The sequence below is a fragment of the Bos grunniens genome, chromosome 18, assembly GCF_055505025.1.
Source record: "Bos grunniens cultivar Pamir isolate PY7600 chromosome 18, Bosgru_T2T1.0, whole genome shotgun sequence".
Classification (NCBI taxonomy): Eukaryota; Metazoa; Chordata; class Mammalia; order Artiodactyla; family Bovidae; genus Bos; species Bos grunniens.
This window is the reverse complement of record NC_141182.1, coordinates 24,280,639-24,301,025: the sequence shown is the minus strand read 5'-3', so window position 1 is coordinate 24,301,025 and position 20,387 is coordinate 24,280,639. Positions and strand designations below refer to the sequence as shown.

At 42.0% G+C, this 20,387-nt stretch overlaps 1 protein-coding gene across 1 annotated transcript in view; it reads left to right on the top strand.

Annotated features, from left to right (window-relative positions):
• The window catches only part of OGFOD1 (2-oxoglutarate and iron dependent oxygenase domain containing 1), a 30,032-nt gene extending 11,107 nt beyond the window's left edge, over nucleotides 1-18,925 (top strand). Inside the window, exons 5-13 of the mRNA XM_086350736.1 lie at nucleotides 12,254-12,370; nucleotides 12,959-13,050; nucleotides 13,255-13,383; nucleotides 13,636-13,749; nucleotides 15,159-15,238; nucleotides 15,832-16,136; nucleotides 17,359-17,481; nucleotides 17,907-17,965; nucleotides 18,446-18,925. Coding sequence (XP_086206862.1) covers nucleotides 12,254-12,370; nucleotides 12,959-13,050; nucleotides 13,255-13,383; nucleotides 13,636-13,749; nucleotides 15,159-15,238; nucleotides 15,832-16,136; nucleotides 17,359-17,481; nucleotides 17,907-17,965; nucleotides 18,446-18,607 — 1,181 coding nt within the window. The 3' untranslated portion in view covers nucleotides 18,608-18,925. The remainder of the gene's footprint in view (nucleotides 1-12,253; nucleotides 12,371-12,958; nucleotides 13,051-13,254; nucleotides 13,384-13,635; nucleotides 13,750-15,158; nucleotides 15,239-15,831; nucleotides 16,137-17,358; nucleotides 17,482-17,906; nucleotides 17,966-18,445) is intronic.
• The last annotated feature ends 1,462 nt before the right edge of the window (nucleotides 18,926-20,387 follow it).

The window sequence follows — 20,387 nt, the reverse complement described above, 5'->3', positions numbered from 1 at the left end:
CTTCTCTTGTTGCAGGACACAGGCCCTAGAGCATGAGGGCTTAGTTGCTCCATGGCATGTGGGATCTTCCTGGACCAGGGATTGAACGATGTCTCCTGCATTGGCAGGTGGATTCTTAACCACTGGACCACCAGGGAAGTCCCATAAAGCCAAACTCTTGACAGTAGTCTTTGCAGCAAAATAAAAATGCCAAGCAAGGAGAAAGGGCAGCTCACACTCAAAAAAGAAAATCTCAACTTCCCAGTAGCTTTCAAGGAAGGATTTTTAAAGACAAGGCAGAGGGTTTTCAGATGCATAATAGCTCGTGGACCTTCTGATCGGTTAGTGGTGAGGTAGCTGTGAAATGTTGGGAATCTCAGTCATCGACCTTCTGGTTCCAACCAGTCTAGGGGCTCTGTGTTGCTTGTGGTCAGCCTGATGTTACCATCCTCCACCTGGGTGGTGAGGGGGTTGTCTTAGTTTCTGAAGGATAGCTCAGAAATGTGCATCAAATTCTTACCTCTGTCCCTTCAGAAGGAATTAGGAGTCCGTGACTGTTGTGTCCTAATCATTAACTGCTTGAGCCTGCTCTTTGGAACTTGGGGATGCCTAGGAGACAAGCCTTTTTTTTTTTTTCATAAGCAAGAAATGGAGGACACAGAAAGGCTTTTGTGTCCAGGAGGGCCCTGCAGGGTCCTGCTCCGTTTCAGTATTTTCAGAAAAATGCTAATAATGCATATACATGTAAGCTTTGCATATGGCATCAGGAAATTCAAAGGTGATATTGTAAACTCACTCTTACACTTCCTAGGAAACAAGTGTCCCCTCAATGCCTTTTTTTTCTTCTGAAGGTAATAAATGAACATATTCTTTTTTTTTTAATTTCTGTTGGAGTATATATGTTATTTACAATGTTGTGTTACTTTCAGCTATACAGCAAAGTGTATGACTTATACATATACATATATCCACTCTGTTTTTTAGATTCTGTTCCCTTATAGGCCATTACAGGGCACTGAGTAGAGTTCCTGGTTCTTTATAGTAGGTCTTTTATTAGTTATCTGTTCTGTATATATAGTGCGTATATGTCAGTCCCAGTCACCCAGTTTATCCCTCTCTGAATATATTCTTAAGGAGAAAAAGTCAAACAATATAGCATTTAATTCACGATAGTCCCCCTCACTTTCTTTCTCTTTGTCCTCCTTTCTCTTCAGACATGTCTACTGTCACCAGTTTGGAATGCATCCTTCCAGCTCCCTTTCTGAGCATGTACATGTCCTTTTGAAAGCGTGTTTGATTTTCAGCTGGAAGGATAAGCGTTTTGGGTTGTTTTTACTGAATAAAATTCTGATTTGGGTTTACTCTCATACATTGTCCTGGGGAAGTACAAATTGGTAACAACATTTTGAGGATAACTTAGACATAGAGCTATGTCACATCCCTTTTTTAAAAACAATTATTTATCTGGTTGTGCTAGGTGTTGGTAGTGGCATGTGGGATCTAGTTCTCTGACCAGGGATGAAACCTGGTCTCCCTGCATTGGGAGTATGGAGTCTTAGCCGCTGGACCACCAGGGAAGTTTCTCATATGCCCCTTATTCTGGGGGTCGGGGGATAATTTGAAGTAGTTTCAAACAGATAAGTGGTGAGAATAATACAAATGAATTTTTTCTATTTTATTTAAGAATAGGTTGCCTTTAGGATGCTCTGTGACCCCCTGAATACTTCAGTAACTCCTGCAACAAGGACCTTCTCCTACATGATAGTAATAAATGATCAGAACCAGGAATTAGGTTTGATATGTTACTCCCATCTAATCCACAGACTCCATTCAGGTTCTGTGGTTTGGTCCTTTATTAGCAAAAGGGTCCTGTCCAGGGTTGTGCATAGCATTTAGTTCTCATGTCTTCTTAGTCTCCTTAAGTCTACAACAGTTCCTTAGTCTTTCCTTGACTTTTATAATCTTGATGCTTCTGACAATTTACAGATGAGTTATATCGTAAAACTTCCCTCAGTTTGGGTTTGTCTGCTGATTTCTCATGTGTGCTTATTACTGCATCTTATCATGCAGTAGATAGTATGTCATATTACCAGTGCTTAATGAAGTGATTACTTAATTACGGTGGTAGCTGACATCAGGTTTTTCCACTGTAAACTTGTTCTTGTCTTTAAGGTAATAAATATTTTGTAGGGAGACACTTTATGTAAATATCCCATTTCTCATTAAAATTTGATTCACTTGTTTTAGCATCCACTGATTTTTTTTCTTAATATATTTTATTGAAGTATATCTGACAATGTTTCAGGTACACAGCAAGGTGATTAATTCAGTTATACATATGTAATTTTTGAAATTATTTTCCATTAGAGCTTATTACAAGATATTTATTGACTGTAGTTCCCTGTGCTGTGGGCTTCCCTTGTGGCCCCACTAGTAAAGAACCCGCCTGCAATGCAGGAGACCTGGGTTCAATCCCTGGGTTGGGAACATCCCCTGGAGAGGGAAAGGCTACTCACTCCAGTATTTTGGCTTGGAGAATTCCATGGACTGTATAGTCCATGGGGTCGCAAAGAGTTGGGCATGACTGAGCGACTTGCGCTTCGCTTCCCTGTGCTAGATATAGTAAACCTTTGTAGTTTGTTGCATATCTATTTTTTAAATTAGGAATATAGCATTCTGTAAAAGTGGAATCAAAATGTCATACATTTTTTAGTTAGGCAAAAATTCATAAGTTTTTTAAAATATGTATATTATACATATTTATATATATGTATACAAAAGCTTTTCTACTATGCTTGATAAAGGCTTGAAAAAGGACATCAAAAAAAAAGAGGTGGAGAAACTGGAAAACATAACCTAAATGAAATGGCAGCACTGAATATGAAATAGAAAAAGTGAAACAAAACTAGATAAAAGTGAAAGATCATCATATAGTCCAGTTGTTTTTAAACATGGCTGCTCTTTAAAAATATACCTGGAGCTCTGGAGGAAAAAAGTAATACCTGGTCATTTGTATTTTTCAAAAAATTCCAAGATCATTTTGACATACATCTGGATTTTAAAAAGTGATTATAGGTTCTTCTATTAAATCATAGTGGTACAGAGTTCTATTATTTTTCTGTTGATCGATCATGATACAATGGTATTAAGTAATAGTTACATAATCACAATAGTAAAAGATGCTTTTCAGTTTTCACAATCAATAACCAGATAAAAAAATGAAAGATAATTACAGTTGCAGGCCATAGTGGGAACATGATTAACCTAACAGTATAAAGTAATTACATACGGTTTGGGGAGTCAAGCAGAGTGATGTGGTAAGTGGAAATGCATACACGCAGGTGTTTTCGTCTCCCAGCCAGTCTTTGTCTTTTGATCAGTGCATTTGATCCTGTTACCATTTCTTAATTGTTCTGGGTTTACTTTCTGTAGGTCTTTTCCTTCTTTTGTGTTTCTTGCCTAGAGAAGTTCCTTTAGCATTTGTCGTAAAGCTGGTTTGGTGGTGCTGAATTCTCTTAACTTTTGCTTGTCTTTAAAGCTATTGATTTCTCCATCAAATCTAATTGAGAGTCTTGCTGGGCAGAGTATTCTTGGTTGTAGGTTCTTCCCTTTCATCACTTTAAATATATCCTGCCATTCTCTTCTGGTTTGTAGCGTTTCTGTTGAGAAATCAGCTGATAGCCTGGTGGGAGTTCCCTTGTATGTTGTTTGTTGTTTTTCCTTTGTTGCTTTTAATATTTTGTCTCTGTCTTTAAGTTTTGTCAGTTTGATCACTGTGTCTCGGTGTGTTCCTCCTTGAGTTTATCCTGCCTGGGACTCCGTGCTTCCTGGACTTGGTTGACTGTTTCCTTTCCGACATTAGGGAAGGTTTCAGCTATTACCTCTTCAAATATTTTTTCAGGTCCTTTCTCTCTCTCTTCTCCTTTTGGGGCCTCTATAATTCGAATGTTGGTGCATTTAGTGTTGTCCCAGAGGTCTCTTAGGCTGTCTTCATTTCTTTTCATACTTTTTTCTATATTTTGCTCTGTGGCAGTGATTTCCACCATTCTGTCCTCCAGGTAATTTATCCGTTCTTTTGCCTCCGTTATTCTGCTATTGATTCCTTCTAGTGTATTATTCATCTCTGTTTGTTTGTTCTTTATTTCTTCTAGGTCTTTGGCAGACATTTCTTGCATCTTCTCCATTGTTTTCCTGAGATCCTGGAACATCTTCACTATCATTATTCTGAATTCTTTTTCTGTCAGGTTGACTATCTCCACTTCATTTAGTTGTTTTTGTAGGGTTTTATCTTCTCCCTTCATCTGGGATTCCCTGGTGGCTCAGACAATAAAGTGTCTGCCTGCAATGCGGGAGACCCGGGTTCGATTCCTGGGTTGGGAAGATCCCCTGGAGAAGGAAATGGCAATCCACTCCAGCACTCTTGCCTGGAAAATCCCATGGTCGGAGGAGCCTGATAGGCTACAGTCCATGGGGTTGCAAAGAGTCGGACACAACTGATCGACTTCACTTCCTTCATCTGGGACATAACTTTGTACTTTCTCCTCCTGGATGTAATGTGGTTTTTGTTCTGCTAAGTCGCTTCAGTCGTGTCCGACTCTGTGTGACCCCATAGACGGAAGCCCACTAGGCTCCCCTGTCCCTGGGATTCTAGCTGTGGGATTGTGGTTCTTCTTGCTTCTTCTGTCTGCCCTCTGATGGAGGAGGCTAAGAGGCTTGTATAAGCCTCTTGATGGGAGGGACTGGGAAAAACTGGGTCTTGCTCTGGTGGGCAGGGCCTTGCTCAGTAAAGCTGTAATCCAATTATCTGCTGATGGGTGGGGTTTCGATCCCTCTCTGTTGTTTGGGCTGAGGCAACACTGCCCTGGGGTCTACAGGCTCTATGGTAGGGTTAATGATGACCTCCAAGAGGGCTTATGCCAAGGGGGGCCTTCCCAGACTGCTACTGCCAGTGCCTTCATCCCTGTGGTGAGCCCCTGGCAACCCACGCCTCCACAGGAGACCCTTCAACACCAGCAGGTAGTTTTGGTTTAGTCTCCTGTGGGGTCCGTGCTCCTTTCCTCTAGGTCCTGGTGTATACATGGTTTTGTTTAAGACTGGAGTCTGTTTCCCCCAGTCCTGTGGAAATACTATAATTAAATCCCATTGGCCTTAAAGGTCAGATGCCCTGGGGCTTCCCAGTCCCTTTGTCAGATCTCCAGGCTGAGAAGCCCGATGTGGGGTTCCGACGCTTCACAACAGTGAGAGAACTTCTTTAGTAGTAGTGTTCTTCAGTTTGTGGGTCACCCATCCGCTGGGTGTGGGATTTGATTTCATTGTGATTGCGCCCCTGCTACCATATCACTGTGGCTTCTTCTTTTGACGTGGGGTATTGTTTTTTGGTGGGTCCAGCTTCCTCCTGTCAATGGTTGTTCAACAGCTAGTTGCAATTTTGGTGCTCGCAGGAGGGGATGAGCGCATGTCCTTCTACTCCACCATCTTGAACTGGAAGCCCGATATTTCTTTTCATTACATTATTACTATGCAGGTTGCCAGATGGTGGTTTTTCTAATAAAATAATTTCTTTTCTATTATTAATTGTTATTTTGTAAAGAAAACATTGCCATCTCCCCAGTTATTTACTCATTAAAAAATATATATATTTATTTGGCTGCATCTGGTCTTAGTTGTGGCACGTGGAATCTTTTGTTGCAGTGCTTGGGCTCAGGAGTTTCAGTGTGTGGAGCCCTCAGGGAATGTGGGATCCTCATTTCCTGACCAAGGGTTGAACCAACATCCCATGCATTGCAAGATGGATTCTTAACCACTGGGCCACCGGGGAAGTCCCTACCCATTTATTTATGTCAGTGTGGATTTAAGAGTTACTATTTATGTAATGGTTCCTGTCATTATGTTGATGCCCATATTGTCCTTGATTTGATCAAGGGGAACCCCTTTAAGCGGACCTTTGTGTCCTTTTAATATGTCCTTACGTCACTCAATGAAATGTAGGCTGCTCGCAGTGCACAGCAAAGCCAGTGTGCTGGCTCTGGGTTGTGTGAGGAAAAGTACAGCATTTATTCCAGGGCACCAGACAAGGGCACAGGTGGCTTGTCCACAAAACATCCAAGCTCCCCGATGGAGTTTAGTGGAGGGTTGTTTTTTTTTTTTAGTGGAGGGTTTTTAAAGGCAAGGTGGGAAAAAAAATAAAGGCAAGGTGGGTGAGAGGGTCACAGGGTGTGTCAGCTTATGCACGGTTCTCTGATTGGTGCAAGGTGAAGTAACAGGGTGAGATCACAGGTTGGCATCATCTGTCTTCAGGTTGCAGCCGATCTGGGGGCTACATATAAACAGCTTAGGAATGTGTGTCAGACTTACCTTTACCTTTGAAGCAGAGCTGGGAGTTCCTTGTGACTGATGTATTAAGTTACAGCTGCCCTCCTGTCTGCCTGCCCTGTCTTTGTTTCTGTGTTCTGTATTTCTCAGTCCTGCTGGGGCCTGCTGTTCGCTTCACGTGGGGGAGCGTAGGAGATCACAGTTTATTTCCAGAGCCCTTTTTCTCAATCAGCAATAAGCAGGGGACACCAAGAGGTGGGTTGCCGGGAGGGCCAATACGTGGGTTTGCTCAGTTTCATACATCATCCTTATTGTATCTTACTTTCTAGCAAAACAAGATTTTCCAAGCTTATCTTACTTTCCTGTGCTCTTGATCTGGAGCTGGCTGTACTTCCAAAGAATGTGGGTTCTTTCATATATATAATTTATATATATATATAGTGTGTATGTATATTTTTATATATATATATATATGAAAGAATGAAATTAAATTCACATTGATTCCTCCAGTTTCATTTCCACACTGTAGGGTTCATTCTATATTTCTTTTTCCAAATTTATAAATCTGTTCTTCAACTTTGAGAAATCTGTTTTCCATTAATTTCAATATGCTTCTGTATTAAAATAGTCCCTCTGTGTGGAAGGATCTCACTTCACCAATAGCACCCACTCGCCTCACCCACCTTGCATGGATTCCTGCCTTGTTCAGTCATACCTAATGGCTTTTAGAAGTTTAGCTCAAGAAATGGTACTGTATAACTCAGGGAACTCTACTCAGTGCTCTGTGGTGACTTAAAAGGGAAGGAAATTCAAAAAAGAGGAGGTATATGTATATATATAGCTGATTCACTTTGCTGTACGGCAGAAATGAATACAACATTGTAAAACATCTATATTGTTGTTGTTGTTCAGTTGCTAAGTTGACTGAACAGTGTCCAGCTCTTTGCGACCCCAAGGACTACAGCATGCCAGGGCTTCCCTGTCCTTCACTGTCTCCCAGAGTTTGCTCAAACTCATGTCTGTTGAGTCGGTGATGCCATCCCACCATCCTCTGCCGCCCTCCTCTCCTTTTGCCCTCAATCTTTCCCAGCATCAGCGTCTTTTCCAGTGAGTCGGCTCTTCTCATCGGGTAGCCAAAGTACGGGAGCTTCAGCATCAGTCATGCCAGTGAATATTCAGGGTTGATTTCCTTTAGGATTGACTGGTTGGATCTCCTTGTAGTCCAAGGGACTCTCGAGTCGTCTTCAGCACCACATTTCAAAAGCATCGATTCTTCGGCACTCAGCCTTCTTTATGGTCCAACTCTCACATCCATACATGACTACAGGAAAAACCATAGCTTTGACTGGACGGACCTTTGTGATAAAGTAATGTCTCTGCTTTTTAAAATGCTTAGTTTATCATAGCTTTTCTTCCAAGGAACAAGCGGCTTTTAATTTTGTGGCTGCAGTCACTGACCGCAGTGATTTTGAAGCCCAAGAAAATAAAACCTGTCGCTTGTTTCCATTGTTTCCCCGTCTATTTGCCATGAAGGGACCGGATGCCATGATCTTAGTTTTTCGAATGTTGAGTTTTAAGCCAGCTTTTTCACTCTTTGTTACCTTCATCAAGAGGCTCTTTAGTTCCTGTTCACGTTCTTCCATAAGGGTGGTGTCATCTGCATGTCTGAGGTTATTGATATTTCTCCTAGCAATCTTGATTCCAGCTTGTGCTTCATCCAGCCTGGCATTTCACATGCTATACTCTGCGTATAAGTTAAATAAGCAGGGTGACAATATACAGCCTAGATGTACTCCTTTCCCTATTGGGAAGCAGTCTGTTGTTCCATGTCCGGATCTAACTGTTGCTTGTTATCACGCATACAGGTTTTTCAGGAGACAGGGCAGGTGGTCTGATATTCCCATCTCTTTCAGAATTTTCCACAGTTTCTTGTGATCCACACAGTAAAAAGCTTTATCATAGTCAATGAAGCAGAAGTATATGTTTTTTTGGAATTCCCTTGCTTTTTCTATGATCCAGTAGGTGTTGGCAGTTTGATCTCTGGTTCCTCTGCCTTTTCTAAATCCGGCTTGTACATCTGAAAGTTTTTGGTTCATGTACTGCTGAAGCCTAGCCTGAAGGATTTGAACATATATTTTTTTAATTTATTTGTTTTTTAATTGACAGATAATTGCTTTACAAAATTTTGTTGAGTCAGTGATGCCATCCAACCATCTCATCCTCTGCCGCCCTCTCCTTTTGCCCTCGATCTTTCCCAGCATCAGCATCTTTTCCAGTGAGTCAGATCTTCTCATCAGGTAGCAAAAGTATGGGAGCTTCAGTATCAGTCCTTCCAGTGCATATTCAGGGTTGATTTCCTTTAGGATTGACTGGTTGGATCTCCTGTTTTCTGTCAAACATCAACATGAATCAGCCATAGGTATACATATGTCCCCTCCCTCTTGAACCTCCTTCCCATTGCCCTCCCAATCCCACCCCTCTAGGTTGATAGAGAGCCCGTTTAAGTTCCCTGAGACATACAGCAAATTCCCATTGGCTATCTATTTTACATATGGTACAAGTTTCCATGTTACTTTTGCCATACATCTCACCCTCTCTCCTTCCCTCTCCCCGTGTCCATAAGTCTGTTCTCTATTTCTTCATTGCTGCCTTCCAAATAAATTCATCAGTATCATCTTTGTAGATTCCATGTATATTTGTTAGTATGTGATATTTATCTTTCTCTTTCTTATATACTTCACTCTCTATAATAGGCTCTAGGTTCATGCACCTCATTAGAACTGACTCAAATGTGTTCCTTTTTATGGCTGAGTAATATTCCACTGTTATGTACCACAACTTCTTTATCCATTCATCTGTTTATGCACATCTAGGTTGCTTCCATGTTCTAACTACTGTTAATAGCACTGCAGTGAACCTTAGGGTACATGTATCTCTTTCAGTTTTGGCTTCCTCAGGGTATATGCCTAGGAGTGGGATTGCTCAGTCATATGGTGGTTTTATTCCTAGTCTTTTAAGGAATCTCTATACCATCTTCCACTGTGGCTGTATATTCCCACCAGCAGTGCAAGAGGGTTCCCTTTTCTCCACACCCTCTCCAGCATTTATTGTTTGTAGACTTGATGATGGCCATTCTGACAGGTGTGAGGTGATATCTCATTGTAGTTTTGATTTGCATTTCTCTAATGAGCGATGTTGAGCATCTTTTCATGTGTTTGTTAGCCATTTGGGATTTTGAGCATAATCTTGCTGGCATGTTTAATAAGTGCAGTTATATGATTATCTGAACATTCTTTGGCATAGCCTTTCTTTGGGATTGGAATGAAAACTGACCTTTTCTAGTCTTGTGGCCACTGCTGAGCCTTCCAAACTTACTGGCATGTTGAGCACAATGCTTTAACAGCATCATCTTTTAAGATTTGAAATAGCTCAGCTGAAATTCCATCACCTCTACTAGCTCTGTTTGTAGTTATACTTCCTGAGGCCCACATTACTTCATACTCTAGAGTGACTGGCTCTAGGTGAGTGACTGCACCATCACGGTTATCTGGGTCATTAAGACCATTTTTATACAGTTCTTCTGTGTATTCTTGCCACATCTTCTGCTTCTCTTAGGTCCATACCATTTTTGTCCTTTATTGTGTCCATCTTCACATGAAATGTTCCCTTGGTATCTCCAATTTTCTTGAAGAAATCTCTATAGTCTTTCCCATTTTATTGCTTTCCTCTATTTCTTAGTATCGTTCACTTCAGAAGTCTTTCTTACCTCTCCTTGCTATTCTCTAGATCTCTGCATTCAGTTTGGTATATCTTTCCCTTTCTCCTTTGTCTTTTACTTCTTTTCTTTTCTTAGTAAGGCCTCCTCAGACAGCCACTTTGCCATCTTGCCTTTCCTTTTTTGGGGGATGGTTTTGGTCACCACCTCCTATACAGCGTTAAGAACCTCTGTCCTTAGTTCTTCAAGCACTCTACCAGATCTAATCCCTTGAATCTAATTTGTCACTTCCACTGTATAATCATCAGTTCAGTTCAGTTACTCAGACATGTCCGACTCTTTGCGACCCCATGGACTGCAGCACACCAGGTCTCCTTGTCCACACCAACTCCCAGAGTTTACTCAAACTCATGTCCATTGAGTCAGTGATGCTATCCAACCATCTCATCTTCTGTCATCCCCTTCTCCTGCCTTCAATCTTTCCCAGCATCAGGGTGCTTTCAAATGAGTCAGCTCTTCGAATCAGGTGGCCAAAGTATTGTAGTTTCAGCTTCAATATCATTCCTTCCAATGAACATTGAGGACTGATTTCCTTTAGGATGGACTGGTTGGATCTCCTTGCAGTCCAGAGGAACCAGAGGTCAAATTGCCAACATCCACTGGATCATCGAAAAAGCAAGAGAGTTCCAGAAAAACGTCTATTTCTGCTTTATTGACTATGCCAAAGCCTTTGACTGTGTGGGTCACAAGAAACTGAAAAATTCTGAAAGAGGTCAGAATACCAGACCACCTTACCTGCCTCTTGAGAAATCTATATGCAGGTCACGAAGCAACAGTTAGAACTGGACATGGAACAACAGACTGGTTCCAGATAAGGAAAGGAGTAGGCTGTATATTGTCACCCTGCTTATTTAACTTATATGCAGAGTACATCATGAGAAACACTGGGCTGGATGAAGCACAAGCTGGAATCAAGATTGCTGGGCGAAATATCAATAACCTCAGATATGCAGATGACACCACCCTTATGGGAGAAAGTGAAGAAGAACTAAAGAGCCTCTTGATGAAAGTGAAAGAGGAGAGTGAAAAAGCTGGCTTAAAACTCAACATTCAGAAAACTAAGATCATGGCAACCAGTCCCATCACTTCATGGAAAATAGATGGGGAAACAGTGGCAGACTTTATTTTTGGGGGCTCCAAAATCACTGCAGATGGTGACTGCAGCCATGAAATTAAAAGACGCTTATTCCTTATAAGAAAAGTTATGACCAACCTAGACAGCATGTTAAAAAGCAGAGATATTACTTTGTCAACAAAGGTCCGTCTAGTCAAGACTATGGTTTTTCCAGTAGTTATATATGGATGTGAGAGTTGTATAATCATAAGGGATTTGATATTGGTCATATCTGAGTAGCCTAGTGATTTTCCCTACTTTCTTCAATTTGAGCCTGAATTTTTCAGTAAGGAGCTGATGATCTGAGCCACAGTCAGCTCCTGGTCTTGTTTTTCTTGACTGTATAGAACTTATCTATCTTCTCTGCAAAGAATTATAATCAGTCTGATTTCGGTATTGACCATCTGGTGATGTCCATGTGTAGAGTTGTCTCTTGTGTTGTTGGAAGAGGGTTTTTGCTATGACCGTGTATTCACTTGTCAAAACTGTTAGCTTTTGCCCTGCCTCACTTTGTACTCCAGGGCCAAACTTTCCTGTTGCTCCAGATATCTCTTCACTTTCCACTTTTGCATTCCGGTCCCCTATGATGAAAAGGACATCTTTGTGTGTGGATGTATGTGTTCTAGAAGATCTTATAGGTCTTCATAGAATCATTCAGCTTCTTCAGCATTAGTGGTTGGCGTGTAGACTTGGATTAATGTGATGTTGCATGGTTTGTCTTGGAAGAGATGACAGGTGTTTATAGTGATATGGAAAAGACATTTGCCATGTAATTAAAAAAAAAAAGTTGACAAAAGAACCACTGTAGGATACTATTTTTAAAAGGCAAATACATATATGTTGGAAAAGTACTGGACGTGACCATCCCTGAGTCTGTGTGTTCTTCTGTGTTTTTAGAGTTTTCTACATTGACAGTTTTATTTCTGTAATTATAAAAGGAGAATTAGTGTTGTTGTAAAGCTGGAGGAGCTGCCATTACGGAGGACCAGCAGATGGACTGATAATAAGCACAGAGGCAGGCAGCTGTTCATTGCCCATGCGGGGACATCATGGTGTTCGCTCATCTGTTACAGATGCCCTGCTCTGTCACGATGATGAGCTGGAAGGGCGCCGGATCGCCTTCATTCTTTACCTGGTTCCTCCCTGGGATGTGAGCTTGGGGGGCACCCTGGACCTGTTCAGCGTTGATGGTAAGACAGAGGCGTGCACTTCAACACCAGCAGACACTTTTGAGTTCTTAGACGCAATGTCTGTTCTCGTCAGAGGAGGTGGAAGCCATCCGTTACCCTGACAACCACAGGGGGATCGAATGCCAGCCCTGACAGCCACCTCTCTGGGTTGTGCTTAAAATAATCGGTCCTCCAGAGATAAACTGGGGTTAATTTAAGATGAGCAACAGTCAGACCCTGGTTCTGAATGCTGGCCATGGGAGTGTAGAGCACATGTACAGCCGCCCTTGGTTATGAATCTCCAGGACCAGTCCATCTGCCAGGAGGTCCTTTTTTGTTTGTTTTTAATGACTGACACCAGAACTTGACTCCAGAAATCGTTCAGAACTTTTTCCAGCTTTCATCAGTAATGCATGGTGGAGTAAGAACAGATGTCGCCTAGCAGAACTGTGTTAAGAGAAACAGATGGAAGCGGGTGGCATTTGGGGATCTAAAGGGGACATCTAGCTACCCTTAGAAATTTGCGAATTGTCAAGGTGGAAATAAGGCAGCCTGGAAGTGGTTAATGATGATGAAGCTCGTTTATGGATGTGTTCTCTCCCGGCGCAGAACACTTTCAGCCGAAGCAGATTGTCAAGTCCCTTATCCCTTCGTGGAACACACTGGTTTTCTTTGAAGTGTCTCCAGTATCCTTTCACCAGGTAAAGACTGTAAGCCACAAACACATAAGTGCCAAAGAGCATGCTTTTCAGTCTCCCAGTTTCTAAACGTGGCAGCTTCCGGGTGGACTACCCAGCCAGGTGGTTTCCACACCTAGTGTGAAGGGTCCTGAAATTAGTGGGCCGTGGCTAGTAATCTTCCCCCCTTATCTTTATGTTGATGTGCTGCTGGTCTTGTCCTCTCAGGTGTCTGAGGTCTTGTCTGAAGAAAAGTCACGTTTGTCCATCAGCGGCTGGTTTCATGGTCCTTCACTGACCAGGCCTCCCACCTACTTTGAGCCTCTCATAGCTCGGAGCCCTCACATCCCGCAAGATGTAAGGATAAATTCTTGTTGCTGGGATTCTCTTCTTAGAAGCTGTGGCATATCATTTGCTTTTCTCTTTTTTATTTATTTGGCTGCACTGGGTCTTCATTGCAGCATGTGGGATATAGTACCCTGACCAGGAATTGAATCCAGGCCCCCTGAATTGGGAGTATGGAGTCTTATTTTACTGGTATGACATGGTGGCAGAACAAAAGCAGAGGGAATTATTAACTTACCCTTCACATCTGCTGCTCCTTTCCAGCATGAAATTTTGTATGATTGGATCAACCCTACTTATCTTGACATGGAATACCAAGCTCAAATTCAAGAAGAATTTGAGGAAAGCTCTGAAATTCTCCTAAAAGAATTCCTTCAGGTAGGCCAGCAAATCCTGTCTGACAATACCATGTTTGGCACATAGCCTTGCTTCTTGGGTGGGTGAACAGGCATCACTTAGAGAGCTTTTAGTTTTCGTTCTGTTCCTGGTTAGAATTTTATATCATCCTTTTCGAATGATGAAATGATACTAGCTAACATTGGTACCAGTTGCATGTTAGTAGGCTGAGTCTCTTGGGTGTTTATTCCCCAGTTCTCTACGCTCTTAATCACACACACACACTCTGTCTCACTCACACACTTGTATACTGTGGGGGAGTGGTATGTAGTTCCCACCCTATTCATTTTGATGACTGGTGCTATTACTTTTAAATAATAGAAAGATTACTAATTAACAAATTAGTAATACATGTTTGAGAATGACGAGGTGGCAGCTTACAGTGGAAAGAGACCTAGGTTAGAAGTCACAAGACTATATTCACGTCCTGGCTCTGGTTTTACTGACCTCAGCAAATCACTAAAGGTCTCAGCTTGTATTTCATCACCAGTTAAACTGGGATAATAGCTGCCTTGCCTGTCCTGAAGAGCTGTCCTGAGGGCTGAGTGAGATCATGCAGACAGGTGTGGTGCTTCCCAGGTGATCCTGGGTCCCATGGAATCACAGTCCCAAGAGTTGTCCCTCCATTAAGAAAAGGTTGAGACACACTGCATCCTGCCTCTTGGAATTATATAGCAGATAATAGCATATTAAGGAATTTGAGAAGTATTATAGTAAATTAACTTTTTTAATCCTATTTAATTCAACTTACGTAAACTTGCCTTAGGATCCTTTCTTGTTTCACAACTGATAGGATTACTGTTTGTAGAGCACTCCTTGGGAAACTGCATTTAAACAAGTACTTATGAAAGCTTCTTATGGAGATTGTTTAGATTAATTAGTTTCTTGTACTATACTGAACTTTTTAAATTTAGAATGCTGATTAAATGAAGGGAATGAGCAGAGGCCTAAAGAATCTGTATTATTACATAGACATTTTCATTATAACAGTGTATCAGTTATAATGTATAGTATATAAATTTAATTAGTTATAACTACATTAATGCAGTTTTTCTCCTCACATGAATTAAAGAATCTGCATTAGGATCCTTGTTTTATAAATGCAGGATTCCTAGAAGTCTAGTAGTTTGACATAAGACACACAGGTACATAAGGTAATGGCCCAAATTGACACTCAGGTCTCTTGGCTAAAGCATGCTGACAATTTATCCAGCCTTTGCTCTGGCTTCACCCTGTCAGGACTGGGGGATCTGATGCGAAAGGGATGAAGAAGGTCACCTGGCCCTGTTGGGAATGGGCCAGAATGATTCTGCAGAGCTGCTGTAGCTGCAGCAACCAGTGTGGGATGTAGAAAGTTCTGCTGAATGCTGCTTCATTTTCTCATTCTCCAGCCTGAGAAATTTGCAGAGGTGTGTGAGGCTTTGGAGAGAGGACGTGTGGAATGGAGCAGCCGAGGTCCCCCTAACAAAAGGTAGAACTCTTCGTTGAGGACATTTACTTCTGCATTTAGCATCTACCTGGTCTGTCTGTGAGGCTCACCTCTAATTATAGGACATTTGCCCTAATGTTTTGTTCTCAGGCACATCCAGTAGGAGACCCTAACAGAATCTGTTTTTTTAAATGTTATATGTCTTTTATACCTCAGGTTTTTAAACATTTATGTATTGGCTTTGCTGGGCCTTTGTTGCTGCACTCAGGTTTTCTCTAGTGGTGGCGCGCGGGCTACTTCCTAGTGGCATAATGGTGTCTCGTGGTGGTGGTTTCTCTTGTTGCGGAGCACGTGCTCTAGAGCACACGGGCTTCAGTAGTTGCTCCACAGCATGTGGGATCTTCCCAGACCAGGGAGTGAACCAGTGTCCCCTGCACTGCAAGGTGGATTCTTAGACAGTGGGCCACCAGGGAAGTCTAGAATCTCACTATGTAACAAATTAGGATTCAGTAAGCTATGCCAAGGTTCAGGAAGAGAGGTACCAAGCTAATGATCAGCTCTCATCCCGTGAGTGATGTTCCATCCATGTAACGTGATGAACACCTTGATGAGCACCTTGCGTTGCTGCCCTACAGGTTTTACGAGAAGGCTGAGGAGAGCCAGCTTCCTGACATCCTGAGGGACTGCATGGCGCTGTTCCGCTCCGAGGCGATGTTCCTGCTGCTCTCCAACTTCACAGGCCTGAAGCTTCACTTCCTGGCACCTTCAGAAGATGAGCCTGAGGACAAAAAGGAGCGAGATGCAGTCTCTGCTGCTGAGAACACTGAAGAAGGGACTAGTCACAGCTCTTCTGAGCCAGAGAACAGTTGGGCGGCCACCAGCGACAGCAGTCTACAGAGCGAGGGACCGACGGACCCAGAGGAAGACAAAGCAAAGAAAGGTGAGCTGCTGTTATGTTCTGTCCTTTTTTACCATTAGGTATTCACAATTCAGTGGTTTATTCATTCAACAGGTATTTCTTAAGCATGTACTCTGTGCTAGGCCCTGCTTCTGGACTTGGAGAAGCAGACAGACAAGGTCTCAGCTCTCCCTGAGCCCATATATTATAGTAGGGGAGAGGCGAGAGATTAAATGCTACACAAACAACAAAATGTTGCGGTGCAGGAAACCTGAGTAGGGCTGTGTGTGGAGGACTGACCAGGGCTCTCTCGTGGATGCAGGGCAGTCTGGATGCTCTGTCATCCGAATAAGGGCAAATAAGGGCAGTTGCGGTGCAGGAAACCTGAGTAGGGCTGTGTGTGGAGGACTGACCAGGGCTCTCTCGTGGATGCAGGGCAGTCTGGATGCTCTGTCATCCGAAGCTCGGGTCTGAATGACAAGACAGATCTGTGGGAAGCGCATTCTGGGCAGGAAGCACAGCCAGCTAACAGTTTTATTAGGCTAACAGTGGTACAGATGGTAGAGAGAAATACCATTGGTTTTGCCTAAACTTCCTCTAAAACACAAGAACAGAAAGGAGCGGAAGGTGAGTGGTTTCTTTCTGCTGAGAACCAGTATCACCCTAAGAAAAACTTGCTTGAACTTGGACAAATAGGTAGAAGGAAATTATTAAAAGCAAAGGAAGTTTAATCATCTTTTAAACAGATGGAATGGACACATGACATTAAACCAGTAAAATGTACATGCCAAGAGAGAACCCTAACTGTAAACTGTGGACATCCGTTAATACTAGTCTCTCCATACTGGTCAGCTGTAACCATCCCACTAAGACAGCATGGTAACACTAGAGGAAACTGATAGGGAGGGGCAGGGTTTGTGTGTGACAGGGATAGGGGAACTGTACTTTCTGGGAAATTTAATTTTTCTGTAAACTGCTCTAAAAAATTCTACTTAAATAATTAAACGTTATTTTAAAAAATGGAGTGGGGGGGCAACTAAAGTATATACTCCATCTGAAATTCATGGTAAAGAGAAATAAAGTTAACTTTTTTTCATAATAAGGCTGATGCATTATATATAATGTTATAATAGAGCCACAGGTCAGCTTAGGTTTATAGAAATGGTTTCTCTTTAGTGCTGTACTGCTCCTAATTATCATTCTTTTGCAATCTAGCAGTGGTATCAAGGTATTTTTTTCTGACCTCCTGTTACGATTTTCTTAGAATCAAGTGTTCCCACATGCCAGGGGGAACTGAGGCATTGGAAGACTGGTCACTACACTTTAATCCATGACAACAGCAAGACTGAATTTGCCCTGGACTTACTGCTCTATTGTGGCTGTGAAGGTAAGAGGGACAGTCGCTCCCCAGAGACCCTCTCTAACTGAACCAATTCACAAGTTATCTGCCTTGGTTATGATCTCAGATCATAGGAGCTCTATGTTGGAAGGGTCTTAAGGGTCATGAATTTCAGTCTTCCAGCTCAGAGTACTATTTGTACCTGTGACCAAGGTATAGGAGATGGACCAAATAATAATTCCTAAGGAACCCCCCAGAGCTTTTATGTAAGTGTCCTTCCAGGTATATTTTATATTTTAGTTTTCGGTTCTCAGTGTTGGTTGAATGATAAATTCAAGCTCTTAAGTCAGAGTTGGGTATGACTCAACTCCCAGATCCCCCAGTGTTAAGCAGCATGGAATCAATGATTCAAACAGATGATGTAACTCTTGCGGTGAGAGCTTTCTGAATGCTTTTTGTTTGCCCTTTGTAAGGCTGGGAGCCAGAGTATGGTGGCTTTACCTCCTACATTGCCAAAGGAGAAGACGAAGAGGTAAGTTGCTTCTGATAGCAAACCATCCTTTTTAGTTCTTAAAAATGTTTTCATTCTTCAGCGACCCAACTTTTATGACTTTCTGCCAGTGTCTTTAGCTGATAAATCCATGATGTTCTGTCTGGCAGTGGTTCTAATTTCTAGCAGAAAGTACTCAGCATGCAGTAAAGATGCTAAAGGATAATCCCTAGGCATTCTACCCAGCTGAGAAATTCCAAGTAAATGAAGAGTCAGGTGGTACATTTTCATGACTCTTTGAAGGTAGGAAAACCTAGATGCATTAGGTAAAACCTTTCTGGGGATGTACTGGAATGGGGCTTGCTGGAATACGTCTTGACAGCCAGAGCAATAGCACTAACAAAGGATCTTTTAAAAGATCCCTGTCACCAGAGTTTGAGTATTTGATATGGAAACATCTGTTTAAGAAAAGAGGTGAGAATCATCTGTGTTCTGATGTATCCTTGTATTTACCTGTTTCAGCTGCTAACAGTGAATCCAGAAAACAACTCTTTGGCACTGGTCTACAGAGACAGAGAAACTCTGAAATTCGTCAAGCACATTAACCACCGAAGCCTAGAACAAAAGAAAAGCTTCCCAAACAGAACAGGCTTCTGGGACTTTTCATTTGTCTATTACGAATGACAAAGCAGGCCAAAGCTGGAAAAAGACCTTTCCTGAGTACTGGCCCAGCTGTAAGAGTTAAGACGTTGCATGAAGGAGAGCCACAAGATGACCTGTTTGACAGCGCTCTTAAAACTGTGTATGACTGTCCTTTAGTAGGGCTCATAATGATTGTCATCGGTTTAGACCTTGAGCTTGGAGCTAGGTACTTACCTCTTGATTTTTTTTTTTTAAAGGGTTTTGTCTTTAACATTCAGTTCTTCATTTTCCATATTGGCTTCTTCAGTGATTAAAAAATGTGTGAGGTAAAATATACATAAAATGTACCATTTTAACCACTTTGAAGTGTACGTTCAGTGGCATTAAGTACGTTCACGTGGTCGTGCAGCCTTCGCCACCGTCCATCTGCTGAACTTTCCCGCCTTCCGCAGCTGCGCCTCTGTCCTGATCAAATAGTAACTCCCTGCTCCCCCTCCCCCAGCCTGTGGAAGCCACCGTTCTACTTTGTCTCTAGGTATCTACTAACTCGTGTTCCTCAGAAGACAAATAATATTTGTCTTTTTGTGACTGGCTTAACTTCACTTAGTGTAAAATCTTCAAGCTTCATCCATGTTTCCAGTGGTTGTTTTTTTAAAAGTGTGTGTGTGTTTGTGTGTGTGTGTGTGTATATATATATAGAGAGAGAGAGAGTCATAAATTTATGACTAGTTTCTGTGCTTCCCAATGTCATTGGTTTAGAGGATTATAGAACCTCATACCCCCTTTGATTCTGGGCCCCTGTAGCTTCCTCCCACTGCCCATGGCTTTGTTTCACTGTGACTCTGGACTGTATAGACTTAAGACAATGTTTAATATATTCCCTTGGAAAATAGCCTGGTCTGAAACCACGTGGCCCCGAGAGACTTATGGTCAGTGACAAGGATGGCTGCTGTGCCCTGCACAGTGGTGTCCAGGTGCCCATGACTGCTCCATGCTGGAGTCGCGCCTCCAGTGTAGCCAAATGATTCTAATCTCGTGTGACTTTCATTTCCCAAGTACTGTAGCGTCATCTGTCAAACTGGCCTTTCTTTAAGAGACCAGGTGTTAAAGCCATGTGGGACTGCCAGGCGACGGTCCTCTTTGTTATCTTCTTTTTCCCATGAACTGTTGAAGGGGATAGTATGATGCCTGCCACCTGCATGCATGGGTGTGCATGCATGGGTGCTCAGTGTCACTGCATCATTAATCGAAAGATGCTGTTTTCATTCCATTCCAGTGCTATCTCCTTGTTAACTTTTTCTTTTTTACATTTATTATGAGCTACTGCAGTAGCTTTTATTTTGGATTTTACAAATTAATAGGAAAAGCATTGAGCTTTGTCCTTTTTATCTCCTAAAACTTTGAGTACTAAAATTTGCATTTAAATGAAGACAGTTTCACTTTCTTTAGGCTGATGGTTTCAAAATTTTTGATCTTGCACCTTAATCGGTAAAAAAAAAAAGTTTTAGCATGTATGTTTATTATATGGGGTATTTATAAATTTTACATACTTCCTATACTAATAATTCAGTATTGGTTGTTATAAAACAATAATTTTTAAAAGATGAACTAAAATAATACCTAGAACTGGTTCTTATATATTGTCTTTCCCACTGACATGGTGGGAACCGTTTATCGTGCATACTGGTTTGGGGACCACAATATTTTAACCATAGCATGGTGACACTCAGGTGGGATTACAGCTACTGCTTTGTTGGTTGAAATTTCCGAGCTTGCCTTTTAAGTTCCTGCAGACTGAAGGTCATCCTGTAATATTACTTTT